General features: G+C 36.5%; 1 protein-coding gene across 11 annotated transcripts in view; it reads left to right on the top strand.

Moving 5' to 3' along the window:
• The window catches only part of RABGAP1L (RAB GTPase activating protein 1 like), a 247,988-nt gene that overhangs the window by 55,662 nt on the left and 176,882 nt on the right, over nucleotides 1–15,444 (top strand). For all 11 annotated transcript variants that reach the window (XM_054834163.1, XM_054834162.1, XM_054834155.1 and 8 more), the window contains 2 exons: nucleotides 2,253–2,346; nucleotides 7,116–7,266. In XM_054834163.1, coding sequence (XP_054690138.1) covers nucleotides 2,253–2,346; nucleotides 7,116–7,266 — 245 coding nt within the window. The remainder of the gene's footprint in view (nucleotides 1–2,252; nucleotides 2,347–7,115; nucleotides 7,267–15,444) is intronic.

A 15,444-nucleotide genomic window follows, 5' to 3' on the forward strand; every position in this document is an offset into this window, starting at 1 on the left:
GAAACCTTTCTGAAATGGTGGCTTATGATAGATTTCTGGTATGAGCCAGGTTTCTCAAGGTTCTTAATATGTAGCATTAACATGAATATGTACCTTGTGTCTCTGAATGGCCAGTGTACTCAATCTAGAGAGGGTTTCCTCAATTTTTTTTCCCTTGTTTCCAGAGGAAGTAGAAGGGCTGCATTTATAATTTATCTCATTTATAATTGATCTCTTTGAGTCAGTTATGCAAATCAGGAGAGGAGAGAATTTAAAAACTGTAATGCATTTATTTTTTTAACTTAGGGTTTTTTTTAGTTATTACTAGGCCTGGGTGGTAAATGAGATTTGCCTTTCCAATATTTTGGGGAATTTTAGAAAGAAAGGAAAGATGAGTCTCCAAATACATTTCTCCCACTGGAACTTACTGGGTTCCTTTCGTTACTGGGAAACCTTTTAAAGTGATACCAAATTTTAATTAAAATGATAGATTTGGGGTTTTTAGATCTTCATATTTCCATCTCTAGAACTAGCGAATGTATGCAAAAGATTGGGAAACCTTAAAATCAAGTTTCCTGTAGATTTATGATAAGTTGATTGGTTTTGGGGTTTGGGGTTTTTTTGGGGGGGTTTTGTTTTATTTTAAAATTCTAAGGGGAAGTATTTAAATCCAGGTTGATCTTTTATTTTGGGGCCTGTAAAGCTGTACAAACTGATTCCAAGCTGGAAGGTTTCACTAATCTAATATTCGATTTGAAATACAAATTGATTTTTGATCTGCTTCTCTCTTCTCTCAGGACAACATTTTTTCCAGTTAATTGTCTTTGAAATACAGTATATGCTGTCTTTGTCCTCCTGGTTTGTGGTCAAATTCAAGCACTGATGTTAGTTTTACTAATGACTTGTATTTGGCAACTGCTAAAATTATAAATTAGAAATGTGTAATTGGGGTGAGAATGACAAGGATGAAGCCTGAAGAGGGTAATTGTGTTGACTAATTGAAGATCCTCCTCTACCTGAACTACTACTGTTGTCTACGTGAAGTTGGATGTGAAGTGTTTAATGCATCTGCCGAATTAAAGATATTGTCAGCAACCAGATGCGACCAAGCTGTGTCGAAGAGAGTATCTAAGGGACTTTGGGAGGTGTAGTCCTCCTTTTTTGTTTTATTTTAGCCTCTTGAGACAGCTTGGCTCATAGGAAAGAGTAACCTCAGAGACCCTCTAACATCTAAGCTGTCCACAGCTTCAGAGGCCTCTGAGGATAATGGGGCTCTTGTGGTGTCTCTTTTTAGGTTGTGTTTCATAGTAAAGGTGCTGAGAATTTGAGCCCTGTCAATGTTTGTTGTTGAAATTGTATTCACGTTTAATTTTTAGCAGTACTTTATTCAGATGAAACTGGAAAAAGTCCAAAGAAGTGCAAAACCATGTTCACATGAGGAGCAGCTCTAGAGTTAGACTGTTCAGCTTACTGTGGACAGCCGCATAGCCCCGTGAGACACGTGGCAATCGGACAGTTACTTGGGTTGGATGGTTATTTGAGCCCAGTATCCCAGGCTCGCATTATCCCTTCTAGTTTTGTGTATTAGTCATATAATGACATATATCCCTCCGTAAGTGTTTTATTTGTAACACTCAGGAGGTTTTTTTTTTCCATTCAAAGCATTCTTTTCTGTTCTATGCAATATGACCTTCAATGTCACAGTGTTGTTTTTGCTGCTCTTCCATGAACTTATTTCAGTAAAAAAAATAAATTATTTTGTGGCTCTGAGTAGACTTCTTGAGATCAGAGTACCGCATGAGAGCAGAATGGCTCCTAAGGGATGCAGTGTAATGAAGCAGCGTTACCTACTATGCTTTAAAAGACAGTTGTCTTTGTATGAAGTCTGGAGTGGATGTGACTTTTAGATAATACTGCATTGTGAAATTTCATTAAATGGACAGTTAGGAGCCTTGAATTTTTTCTCATGTAATGCTTTTCTAGATCCCAGCCCTTTTTCCTGTAACAGCGCTGTGAATTATTCCCTAGTCTTGTTCTCTTAGACTTTATGGTAACTTTATTAATACACTTGTTTTGTCAAGTCTGCTAAACATTCTTTATGGTTCCACTAATGTTTTCTATGTCTTTTTGTGGTTTTAAATCTGATGTGTAAGAAGAATTTGTCTGAGACCTATATGTACACATCTTTTAATGTCTGTTCTCTTTGGTAAACCTGTGCATGCTTTTGTTTTCTTGTTTTGTCTTTTTTTTTCTTTTTTTTTTCTTTTTTGCAGAGAGTGATAATGAACTCTCCAGTGGCACTGGTGATGTGTCAAAGGATTGTCCTGAGAAGATTTTGTATTCCTGGGGAGAATTACTGGGGAGATGGTAATGCTTCATTTCTTAAATTTAGATTTTAAGTATTAACCTTTTCTTTGTTTTGTGAGACTGTATGCTCTTGTGCAGGAGGTTTGAAATTCTTCAGCTTACACAGTTTAAAAACTAAAATACAACATACAATGAAGTGTGGTTTTTTTTTGTTTTGTTTTGTTTTTTTTTTTAAAAAAAACCTAGTCTAAAAGGGACTGGTAAATCCTTTTCTTCACAAATCTCTCCCACAGCATCTGCAAAAGCCTTGTTGCATTCAGTGTTTGAGAATACATGTATGCTCACACCACAGGTGTGAGTCTTCAAATGCAGAACTTTGTGAGCACCTGTGTTCCTTGGGGCTGGATGTTCAGCTCTCATGAAACTCGGTGCTAGGATAGAAAAGACAGAGCAGCTCCAGTCTGTCCTGTTTCAGCCATTTGTGCTAGCTGATATACATTTGATTGATTTGTTTAGAAGCACTTTTTTCCTTTGTGGTGGTTTTTTTTTTTTTGTGTGCTATATATAAGCACTCGAAAAGGAATTCTAGAAAGACTGTGATCCTCACTGAAACTGTTTCTGTTGGAGAGTAAAATGAAAACTATTTGTAAGCCTAGAGTATGTTATCAACAGTGTTATTTCTGTGGTTTAACTAACTGCTTCAGTAGCAGCATATACTTTGTCAAGAAAGGAAATAAGTCTGTGAATTTGCTACCTCTGAGAGACCTTACACTATTAGCAAATGCCAGAACCACTTACTTGGTTTTCCCTTTGTAAGTAATAGCTCCTGCTGTCTGAGACAAAAATAATCAGAGGCCCTTAATCTGGAATTGGCAAAGTTCCCTTTTCCCATCACCAGAAAGAGACCTGAAAAACATTTTAAGGATTTATTTGGGCAGTTCCCCCCTTGGCCGCTTTGTAAAAACACAGCCTCTTGCTGCTGACCTCATCTTTGATGGAGATCTCATGCAAAGGTTACCTAAATGAGACATCGCAAGGTTTTATTGAGCTGAACAGAACCCTTCCCTCTGGAACACTTCTCTCCTGCTCAACTATTTTGTCATCTGAGTTTCTGGCCTTAATGAAAGATCTTTTTGGGGAAGCACAAATATTTAATGGAATGAATGTACAAATATTCTGGCTATGGACTCTGAATGATTTAGAAAATACTGAGGAAAAGCGTGGAAGCCAGTTGATCCCTATAGACAAGATGTGTTTTCCTCACCTGAAAAGTCTGTAAACAGATCTGCTCTGGGGCTAGTTAGAACTTTCCAAAGCCTGTTCTAAAGGAAATCCCGAGTGAGAGTTTATAAATTGCGGTTTTAAGTCTGACACCCCAAAGAGGAAAGCCATCCTGAGTCCTTAAAGAACTGTGTGGCAGGTTTGTTTCAATCTGCATTGCTTTTACTTTGGAAGATGCTACTTTTTAATTTTATTCATTTTTTTTTTAAATTACCTGTCAGTTGATTCTTTTAGTTTTAACTTTTGCTCTTGACAAGTATCTGGACTCCAGGGATAAGCATGCTGAAGTACAGAACCGCCTACAGCTCATTCTCTCACATTTCACAGAACCAACCATTTCTTCAAGTTACTCAAGTATGCTATTCAGTGAGACACAACATTTAAACCTTTTGGAGTAAACTGTTTTTGTTTAGTCCTAACATTACTTACACACTTAACTCAGAGGATCATTTAGTAGTTAAAACACCTTTGTTAAAATGGGATGAGAAATGGGAGATGTCATTGCTTGAGGACTAGCAGTAGGAAACATCATCTTTAGGAGTGTCTCAAGCACTATTACCTTTTAGATGATAAATTCAAGTGTATAAAATACTTGAATTCTTGAATAGTGTTAAGTTACATTTTAAGAACAAAGCTTGGAAAGAGTAACAGATGAAAAATGTTAACAATTTGAAAACTAAAAATAGATTGAAATAAAATCTTCTAGTGTGTTGAAAACTGCAGCATATGCTAGTGGAATATCTGTGCACTTGTGAAAAAAAAAAAGTAAATAAATAAAAATTAACATTTCCACTTGGAGAACTGGTCTGCTGGTGTCTCTTAGATGAAAAATTTCTTGCATTTTAATTGCTTCTTGTCATTTCATTAAAATGTCACTGTAACCTTACGAACTGACTCAGCAGAAACATTGCTCCTTCAAGCATATAAACGGGAATAAGATAATTTACCAAAAATATCAATAAATAGTTGGAAAGTAATGGAATATCTTTTAATTTATTTTTTACTATTTCCTGCAACCTCAGCATTAAAGTTGTTCTTGCAAGCTGAGATGGTTTAGCTGACTACTTAACTATTCCTGATGTGTTGATTTATTTTTTTAAAAAAGTAGTAATGGTCAATAGCAGTCTTTGATCAGAAATAGTTGTTTGTCAAGTTGGAGCATAGTCTATGCATTGCTGTTCTGGATCCTTGCTCTTTGATATTTTAAAATTATGTCTTTGAATTTTGCGCAGGTGGATTACAGCACTTTGTAACAAATTAAAGATGTCAGCATCCATGAATGACCCATTTTTTTCCCATGCGCTAAAGGATGACAACAGAATAAGACAAGCTTTTATTTTATGCTTGTTTTTGTTATAGTCTGGCCAAGCAGGTGTCAGAAAGTGTCTAGGAACGTAAGGTGCCTGGGCTGCTACACAAAGGAGGGAAATACATCATTTGTTCGTACTATAGAATACAGAGTGAGGATTATTAATGATGATCAAGCTGTTTCCCAAACAGACCTTCAGAAACTAAGAAATTCTCTGTTAAAGTTACCAAGTTACGCTCTACTGTATGGACTAATGTCGCTGAAGTATTACCTCTACCCTAAAACTTTCTAAATATACGACGAATCCAGTAAAGTCTGGTGTACTACAGCACGCTTAATTCTCAGTTACAAATGTTTACTAGAAAGGGTGGTACAACAGCATGGAACATGCATCTCTGTTAGTTGTTGCCATAAACTATTCGTATTGTTTTCGTGGTGTTGCTGAAAAATTCCCTGTTATGTTTATACGGGAACGCACCTTTTTAATTGCTCATTTTATTTTATCAGCTTGCCGAGTCCGCAGAGAAGGCCTTCTGGGTTTCCTATATAATACGTATGACCAAACCCATGTAATAACCAAACTAACCTGATTTGAAGTGTGCTAGGAATGCTTCCTTTTCACACAATTTGAGCGTTAAGTTTCTGGTGTATTTTATTGATTTATTCCTGAATGTACGTGTCATAATTCTCTAACCACTTAGAGCATCTAGTCCTTTTAATATTTTGGTGGATATTGTTTTTAATTCCTAGATTTTCCCATCACAAGGCCATTAGTCTAATGTGACTTGCTGCAAAATGGGTTGAAAAAGGAAAAGGGACTAGTTGGGTTTTAATTTGGCTAACTGAATGATAAAGTTTGAAATTACTTTTGTTGCACTACACATTTAAAATTTAAAATAATTGCTGTAGTTAAAAGAGTAAGGGCAATAAAAAAATCACACTCTTTTTTTTTAATTCTCAAGTCATTTGGAAAAATGGGGATATCATCCTCCGTGTATAGGAAAAAGACATTTATTTAGAGTACCTTTTAAATTTAAACAGTAGTGGTAAACTGTTCACATCTTAATGACCTGTTTCAAAGAATGAGTGCTCTAAACATTTATGTAAAATCAAGGGTCAAATTGCAGGTTATTTAATTTAATCACAGCTTGCTAGCATTTGGCTAAACTGCCACTCTCACTTTTCTCTTACCAGGAGAGTTGAAAAAACATAGCAATGGTCAAAACAACAACAGAGCAAAGCACTTCCTACATTCGAAAGAATAAAGAGTCAATTCACACAGTCTTCCTGCTGCATTGCTCTGAAAATTGCCATAATAAGTCAAAGCGAGGTTTAATCTAGATCAGTAAACACTATTATCTCACAAAGGATTTTTAAACATCTGTGACTGAAAGCTCTGCAATATTGTGCACGTGCAGTGATTTTATCCTAAATGTATGGGCTCAGTGAGCAGCTGGGGTTTGAAAAACACTTCTTTAGTATTCAACCTGTCTGAATACAGCTTTCACATAGTTCTATATACCAACTTCTGCAGGATTAATTATGCAGTGTTGGAAAATAAAAAAAGTCATCCTGCAATTGTCTTCCTACATTTCTTGCAGTATGTACAAACAGAGTAAAATGCTAGCTCAAACTAATACGCAGATTTATTTGGAATGGTGGGATTTTACTGAGGTAGGTGCAAGTGTTGCTGTGTTGTGGGACTTGAAGTGTCCTCTTGGCATTAAGTAGAAAACCAGAACATCAGTCTTCATGTTGGTACTCTTAAAACTGGTTTTTATTTGTTTTCCAGAATTTATTTCTCTATACAGCTTAGGTTATTCTTAATTTCCTTTTCTTAACCTAAGCTAAACATACATGTTGAACAAATATTTAAATTGAAATGTCTGTGCAGATGGCATAGTTTTTCGATTAAAATTGTTCTTCATTAGCCAGTTAAGTTCAATGTCTGCAATTGTTTATTGTTCTAATTTTCATTTATTTCTCCAAATCTAGAGAATTTGGATATCACTACATTTTTGCCACTGGTTCTTATAGTAAATCCTTGCAGAATTTTTGCTTTTCGTCTGACAAATACTAATTAGCGTAACCAGTGGAAGAGGAGTTTAAATTGCTAGTTGCTAGCTCTACTTTTCAGAATAACATTGGAAAGTTGAACAACTTTTTATATATATTTTTTAATCTTGATTTCTACTCTTCTAGTTGAAGTATAATAAGCAAATGATTGTCTGTTTCTCAGGCACAATAATCTTGTTGTGAGACCAAACGGATTATCTACCCTGGTGAAAAGCGGTGTTCCAGAAGCACTAAGGGCAGAGGTTTGGCAGTTGCTGGCAGGATGCCATGACAACCAGGCAATGCTGGATAAATATAGAGTTCTCATCACAATGGTAAGTGATTTCTTTAATTTTTTTTTCTCCTCTCTTTCCTTCTCTCTTTTTTTTTTTCCTCCTTTGGTTAAAATGAATTCTAGTTTTATTCACTGGCAGATTAGCAAAAGAATGAAACAGTTTGACTTGTTTTAAGCAACCGAAATTGTGATTAGGTGACTTTACCTCCTGCCATGGGTACCTGCTGAATGGCATTAACGATAGAAATTGCTGACCTATATCTGTAGTAATGCTTGACATTTAGCTTTCGGTTCACTTGCTGTGATGATAATAAGCACATCAGCTTGTTGTTCAGGTGTTTGGTGGGGGTTTTTTTTTTATAAACTCAAATTCATTGCTTTGCTTTTTCAACAGTTTCTGTTCTTTTTATGCCTTAATTTGTTGGGTTTTAGGTTAAAAAAAACCCCACACAAAACCAACCAAACAAAACCCTACAAACTTGAGTATTTCTTGTTTTGTTGTTTATTTTTAAAAAAAAATGTTAAAAACATTTTTACCTCCAGGAAACCAGTCTCCTTGCTGCATGGGCGATTTGAGAGGAGAATTCTGTTAGGAATCTCTTCCCTTTCTCTACCCTAATGCCATCCAGTGCAGTCAGTAAACGCTGTTAGAAGTTTTCTGCATGGATGTTCCAGACTGCTTATAGCTGTGATTGAAAGATTGAGAACCACCACGGTGTAGTAGCAAAAACTCTACAGTGTCAGGAGGGAAACTCACCGTTTGGGGTTCTAAAATTCTTGCCACTGCAGGGTAGTTATGCACTCTGAGGAAAAACAGCAGTCTCAAAAATGGCCGTAACAGCAGAAACGGATGAAGATAATTTTATATGTTGCTCATACAAAGTGTTGGATTTGATATCTAGGGAATGAATCTGTCCATACAAAAGTTCTGGGGCAGACAGTGTTAGTAAAAGTTTCCTTTCATAACGTTGTAATCTCTTTTTTTATCCTTGTCCTCTTAATTTGACCTACCCACTATGTTTGTAAAGTTTAAAAGCGTCCCCAGAGTGAGATCTGTCCTCATGGCTGCTTTTTCCTTTACCAATAAAGAAGGATGTTTTGATAGTGTAAATTTTTCTTTTTGACGTTGTAGTTGGGTTATATTTTCCTTAGAAACCATTCACAGGACATCTGTCAGCTGTATGTTGCATCAAAACCACCTCCATTATTTTGCTCTTGCTTTCCAAAAGTGGGGAAGATGTTTGTTTCACAGCGGAGGAGGGAGTGGAAAACTTCTAAAATGCAAGCCTTATCTTGACGCTAGGGCCCCATGCCTTAAAAATACCTTGCTACACTTGGCCTTTTCATGATGGAAATATTTAAGTGATGTGTATTTTAGAAGATGATATTGCATACAGTATTTAATATGAAATATTATACTGTTATGGATTAGGAAATGAAATCCTATTCTGAACGGAAGCATTTCTGCAAACTCAGTTGGGTTTTTTTTTTCTGAAGTAAATCACTTCTGAAATCAGAAAATTTCTTCTACATTCTGACTGTAACTGCTGGTGATCACATCATTTGGCATACATTGCATGAAAGGTTTCATGAAGAGAAATGAACAGGAGAGAGCCTATGCCAAACCAAAGCTAAGTCCCATTTTTAGGAATAGTTAATATTGGGCGCTCCAGAAAAACTTGTCAGCTAATATTTTTAATGAATTATTATCTGATATTTATGTCTGTGAACAGAACTTCTTTCAGTTTCGTTTTGGTAATGTGAATTAAGCTATTTTAGAGAGAGAGGCAGGCATGTATGTATTAGTGTTATCTTATGTGTGTCAACAATAATATGCATGTAAAACTTCAGTTATTTGGGTGTTAATGATTGTTCACTTGTTTCTCCTGTATGAAGAAGCAGAACTGATTTCTTTTTTCTGCATTGTTTGTATGCTACCATCTCAATATACCAACAATATGTGCTTTATTTTTCCCGTAATTATTTATTCTTCCCATCAAATACATAGCTTTCATCCTGAGTCTTTCAGTTGATGCATACGTTTACACAGATTCATTGTCTCCTTGTATTCTGGTCATTCTGCGTAACGTTTCTCTCTTGTTTAGTCTCACTTCTGGAAGCTGCATATTTGAAGCCGGATATTTTTGTGTGTGTCTTGACCATTTCAGTAGTATATTCTGTAAGTGTGTGCATTCCTAGACGTGCCTAGGTGGTTAGAGGTGGCAGCATTCTGCACTTGCAGTCTTGAGAACAGAGTGTGCTGAGTTACAAGCAGTAGGAGGTGGTAGTAGCATCTGCAAACTTAACCCACTACCTGCTTACCACCTATACAACTCCCCCTGGTACAGCTCTCTCCCTCAAACAGCTCCTCAGTACTGCCTTGCTCTCTTGAACCTTTTGGAACGCTCTGTGCCGTGCTGCTCCATCTCCTAGCTCATTGTAACAGCTCCTCCTAAAAGCCTGCTCTCCCAACACCCCAGCCCTTTCCCATCATCCAGGCTTACCTGCGCCGTTCCGCCAAACTGCCAATCGCAGTGCCTCAGTGGGAAAGAGGACGCTTGGAAATCACCAGAAAAATGTCTGCACCCAGGGATTTGTAAGAAAGTAAGTTTATATAGGTGCAGTTGGGGCTTTTTTGGTCTGGTGAGTAAAGTAACATGGCTACTCTGTGTAACTCTTTATCAAAATGCTATAGAGTACTGTAGTAATTAATACAGTGTTAGCCAGTACTTACCAGTAAGGTAAGGAATGCCGGCCAGTTTTCTTGAATGAGGCTTGGCTTTAAAAGCATCTTTGACATCTTTGATTTCTTTGGTTATATGACATCTGAAGGAATTTTTTTCTAAAGAAAATTTAAGAGACTTAACTTGAGGAACAAATCTTGAAAACTGTCATTTTACTATCACAGCTTAAAAGGTGAACCCAATAGCTGGAATTATTAATATTGAACATATGGTACCTAATTTATGACTACTTATTCTGGGAAACAGAGATAAATACATTAAAAACTGGAACTTTAAAACTACTATGGTGTTGCTGGTTAACTCCTGGTGCAACTGTGCTTGGTAGTGAAAGAGGAGAATTGTATTGTTGGCAGGCCAAAACCGCGTTCCTTGTGATGAGCTGAGCGATAGCACTCTGGACATTTAAATCTACTTTAGAGACCAGGCTGTAGACACATTTGTTGTTCTACGCCAGTTGCGTGCAGTTTGTGCAGTAGTACATTAGATGGGCCAACTATTGTTCACGTCACTTAACAGATCTGGTATGCGTGTTATGCTATATAGATCTATCTCTATGCAGAGCTCTGAAATCTACTGCAGTATTTTTCAGTTAGAGAAATGGGTTTTTGTTCAGTGCGTTCTACAGGAGAGAGTAATTTGAGGCTTGTTTTAGTGTTTCAATTCAGCACAGAAAGCAAAATAAAATATCTGTTTTATTTAGAAAAATCAATGCCATACTTATTTTCTCTAAAAGGCATGTCCTCTTGTCCTCCACACTGGAGGTCAGCAGTCTGTCAAGAATGATCGAGTGAACTGTGTTTCCTTTCCCATATCAGAGCATTTCCCATCTCTACCTGAGTTTGGAGTTCCAGGAGGGAAAGGAGAAAGAAATACTTCTGCTCTCACAAGTACTTTCTTACTGACAAGCACTATCTTGCTATATCTTATGTCTCCTGCTGAGTTCCAGCTTGGTGATTACCATGAGCCTCTCAGAAATTTTGACTGGAGCACAATAGTAGGTCTTGCATACAATTTTAGAGTGTAGGAGTTGTGATTTGGCAGCTGCTTCATTTCTGACATATATGTAAATCTGTACTGTATGACAATCAAAATCGGCCTTAGTTACCTTTCTGACGTGTGTGCCATAGGCTTTTGACCCTGCTGCATGTGGCAGAGTAAAGAAGGGGGAAAATAAGAGAGATAAATAGGCAGTTTTATGTGTGTATATATGTTTTTTTTTTTTTTTAAAGGAAAACACAAATGAAATCAGAGTGAGAAAAGTCTGCTTGTGTGATCATAATGAAGGGGTAATACCAGTACTTGTATATAGAGCTTCTGTAAAAAAATGTCGGAACCATTTGTTAAGAGAAGCTTAGTAGGGAACCATGCATAAGCTAGGGTCACTTCACTGATAGGGTTTTTTCTCCTGCCTACTTGACATTATTTCACATTCAGCTTCACTGGTTCCTCTCGAGAGAGACTCAGATGAATTTTTCCCATGACGAGATACATTTTGAGCTCCGATACGTGGCAAGCCACAGTTTATCCTGTTTACAATTGAGGTGACTGGTAATCGTCTTCAGCAATAGGTACGGTCCACCTTGCCTCACTCTGCCCTTCCTTCACACTGTCCCTTTCACAATAGGTGTCAGGCACTGTCGACGTGTAAATTGTTAGAAATCTGCTGTCACTTGACGGCAGTCGTAAAGCAACTAACTGTAGAACACTTGTTGCATCTGAATTAGGACAGATGTTTTATTTATTACATCTTATGCTGCCTATTAGTAACATTTTGCTTTTGTGGTTTAGTTGGTTTCATTCTCGTATGGGTTCTCACTGCTGAATTTGTAGGGAGAGGCTTCTTTCCATCCTTTTCAGTGTTACGGACTGGGTGCCTGTTTTGTAGTCCTGTAGTTGCATCAGTAAAATAAGGAAAGCAGAAAAAGAAGGCACTCATTCACATTCTATAGTCTGAAAACTTTTGGATGGACCATTTTAAGGTAGGATTTATGACTGTTAAATGTATAATTTTTTAATAAAAGACTTTCAGTTTACAATCTGATTTCCATTTAGAAATGAGCTGTATGTATAAAGTTCACCTAACGGCATATATAGACTACTTTTAAATGCTGCTGCTCTGGCTTAAGCAAACAAAACTTGTTTTAAATTCATTATTAATATTTGTTTAAGTACGACCAGAAGAAGAAACCTCGTTTCATATAAAGCAGATGTTGGTAGTATTATGTTACTCAAAAGCGATGAAAGTTTGCATATGAATGTGAATGCCCATTTTTGAGATGGATGGTGACTTTGAGTCGAAGGTCTTAAAGAAAGACTAAATGACTGTCCTTCCAAATGACTTGTAAGAGAACCAAAAATAAGATTATTTGTTTGTTGTCATAATTTCCTTTGGCAATATGAGCATGTGCCCAGAACAGTTAGAGATAATAACTAATTAAGGAGTCAGGCTTCAGAAGAGTTGGCCAAAAAAGAGCTTTGTCTGCTGACCGTGTAACGGTGTTTTGTATCTGGGCCAACAACATTTCAAACCACTCTACAGAGGAGTGAAAATCCTAAGAATTCTTCCAAAGTCTGAAGCAAATATTAGAGGCATTGATTTGGGGGTTAAATATTGCCATATTGTGAAAATAGTTTATCTCAGTAATATGATAATTTGAAATTGGCACTAATCACACAGAGGTATAATTCTCAGGCAGTAGGGACCAATTATATGAAAGTACATTGGTTTTTGGGCTGGATGAAATCTAATCAATTTAGAGCTAATAGATGTGGTTTATCTGTTCTGTTTGGACCAGTATTATTATTTCTGATTCCTACAAGACAAATCCTCTCATTATAAAGCAAAAAGGAAAAAAAAAAAACCGCAAGTTAAGGTTTCAGATTTCTGGAGACCTCTGAGGTTAAGAAGTTTTGCAGGCCCAGACACAAAATGAAACTTTAGCCTTTGTTTGCTAAAAAGAGCAGTAAATGGTGGCAAATCAAAGCAGTCTGCATACACCAATGGAATTATATGTTACGCGTTACTTACGCTAATTTTCTTGTACCCGTGTGGTCACAACCTCTACCGTACCTGTGTTCAGCTGCCTCGGCCGGGATCAACTGGGTGTGACACAGAGGACAAGGCTACAAAGTCATCCCTACATCTCTTGGATTTCTCTTGGCTAGTGACAACAAACTGGGTTTTTTGACAAGTTTTCGGTACTCTATAGGAGCCAAACAATTCTCATGGTGTGGTCTTTTCCCTCAGAAGCTTGCTGGCTTCAGCCTGTGTAAATCTTAGACAGCGCTGCTGCTCTGTCTCTCTTTCCTCATTGCGGATGGGTTTGTGGCTACCAGCCTGTTTTCCTGTACTGTAGCTTTGCTGCGGGTCTCTAGCTGGGCATTGCATCAATCTTATCACTTCTGTTACAAACCTCTACGGAAAAGGAAGAGCTACACTAGAGAGAAATCACTGAAATTCTCTGACAGCTGTATTTATTATAAACACTTTCTGAGAACAGAAACTGTTTCATAGCGGTAGGACTATGAGAAGGCCTACAAATGGATGTCTGCATCATCTCTTCTCCCAAAGGTGGAATGTTGTGCTCTTGTCCAAAATTAAGAGTTAGAAATAAGATAGCTAAAACCAGTGAGTATCGCTGTTGAAGTTTCATTATCTACTTAAGTACAGTCATCCATGCATTGAATTAACTTTAATTACTTCTATTAACTTAGCACTAATACTGAAATTAGTGCATCCATCTGCAAACTGATCTCAAAGGACCGAAATAAAGATCAAGTTTCATGAAAACCTAATGTAGAAATGTATTTACTTTTTACACTTTGAAATTACCAAAACTGTTCAAACAAGAAAAGGTATTTGCTTCTTTGCTTCACACTTAATATTTACTTGGCTTTTTTATTGTTATTGCTAGTTTTCTCCTGTAGTTAATGAATGGAAAGTGGAGGATATTACAAATGAGCTGCCGTGTCTATGCAATAGGATTAAATGCACTTAACTTTGAAACCAGCGCCTTGATACCGTGTTTGTGGGAGGGGTTGTTTGTTTATTTATTGGTGTGAAACTGTTGGCTTGTAACAGTTTAGCTGTGGATTGAGAGAATTACTTAGATAGGAAAGCTATTTTAGTTTGAGTAGAAAATTAATCAACCTTGTTATTTGCAGCAATACCAAAGGATATTAAGTTAGCACTAGGAAGAGCAATATTTTTTGTCCCAATGGCATCGCACAAGGTTCCACTGCTCAGTGTTCTGAGACTAATTAATCAGTAAGGGTGTCTAATTAAAAAGATGACTGTTCACCAGCTGCCACAGCAGGTTGGTTAATGGACTGAAACATTAGCGTATTTTTGTAGCAAATATTTGTGTTCAGAGTGCTGCATCTATTTGTCCTAACTGAAAATGGGGGAGTTTTTGCATCTCCGGAGTGAGGAATAACTTGTATGTTCTCTGCCCAGTCCAGTGGGGGAAAGTTAAAAAGTTAAAGAAGTTTCGGAAACGCTGATCTATTATATTTTTGTTGTTCTAGTTTTTTCTTTTCATCTTTATTTGTTCTCTCTACTAATTAGGAATGGTTTCCCTTAACTTTTAGAGAGATTAGCTATCAAGAATGATATAGATATATGCATATCAATTATAAAAGACCCTAGTATAAAAGGATCAATTATCATTATAAAAAATTGTGATTTTTTTCACTAGACTAAAAACAGAGACTACTAATACATGTTTTATTGCTTTTTGAACGAGATACTTAGATATTAAGCAAAATAACTCTTGAGGAACCGATCACTTTGAGATGTATGTGCAACATTTCCAGTTTCGTTTTTGTTTTAAATTCATCTTACTCAAGACACTGCCTAGAGATACTAAATTTTACTTTTCTCCACCTTTTCTGAAAGCGTAAGGATAGGATGACTTTTACTTAACTGTTCTCTTAAACTGAGATTGTTTATTTCATGGCAAGTAGATTCTTTATAATTTAGTGTGGTTTGTAGAGAAAAAGTCATATCATGTGCCAGTTAGATTCATAGGATGCCTCATTTTTGGTATAAGTTTTGAGCTGTTAGTGCTGACAGTTACAGTCTTCCGCTTGTTTGAATTATTTTAGTGGCACTACATGCTTTGGAATAATAAAGTATATATGAACCGAAAATACTTACTAGAAATTAGTGAAAAAATATTGTCTCTGAAGAGCAGAAGTTGACAGAAGTTTAATTGTTTAAATAATTTAATTTAAATTCAGACTTCAGATAAAAGATTTAGTTTATTATAAATGTACCGGGGTACTGAGTTTCATAGTAAATGTTAATATTACTCTTACAAACTCAGGAATAAAATGTCCCTAAGGTGAATTTAATTTGCCAAGTTTTGATTCATTTAGAGCTCATCTGGAGAAAATCTTTCAATTTTGTGTGCACAAAAGGGAAAATCTTGTGCTCGCTCTTCATCTTCAAAGAAATTCTTCAATGTAATGAC

The sequence above is a fragment of the Grus americana genome, chromosome 8 (genome assembly GCF_028858705.1).
Source record: "Grus americana isolate bGruAme1 chromosome 8, bGruAme1.mat, whole genome shotgun sequence".
Taxonomy (NCBI): Eukaryota; Metazoa; Chordata; class Aves; order Gruiformes; family Gruidae; genus Grus; species Grus americana.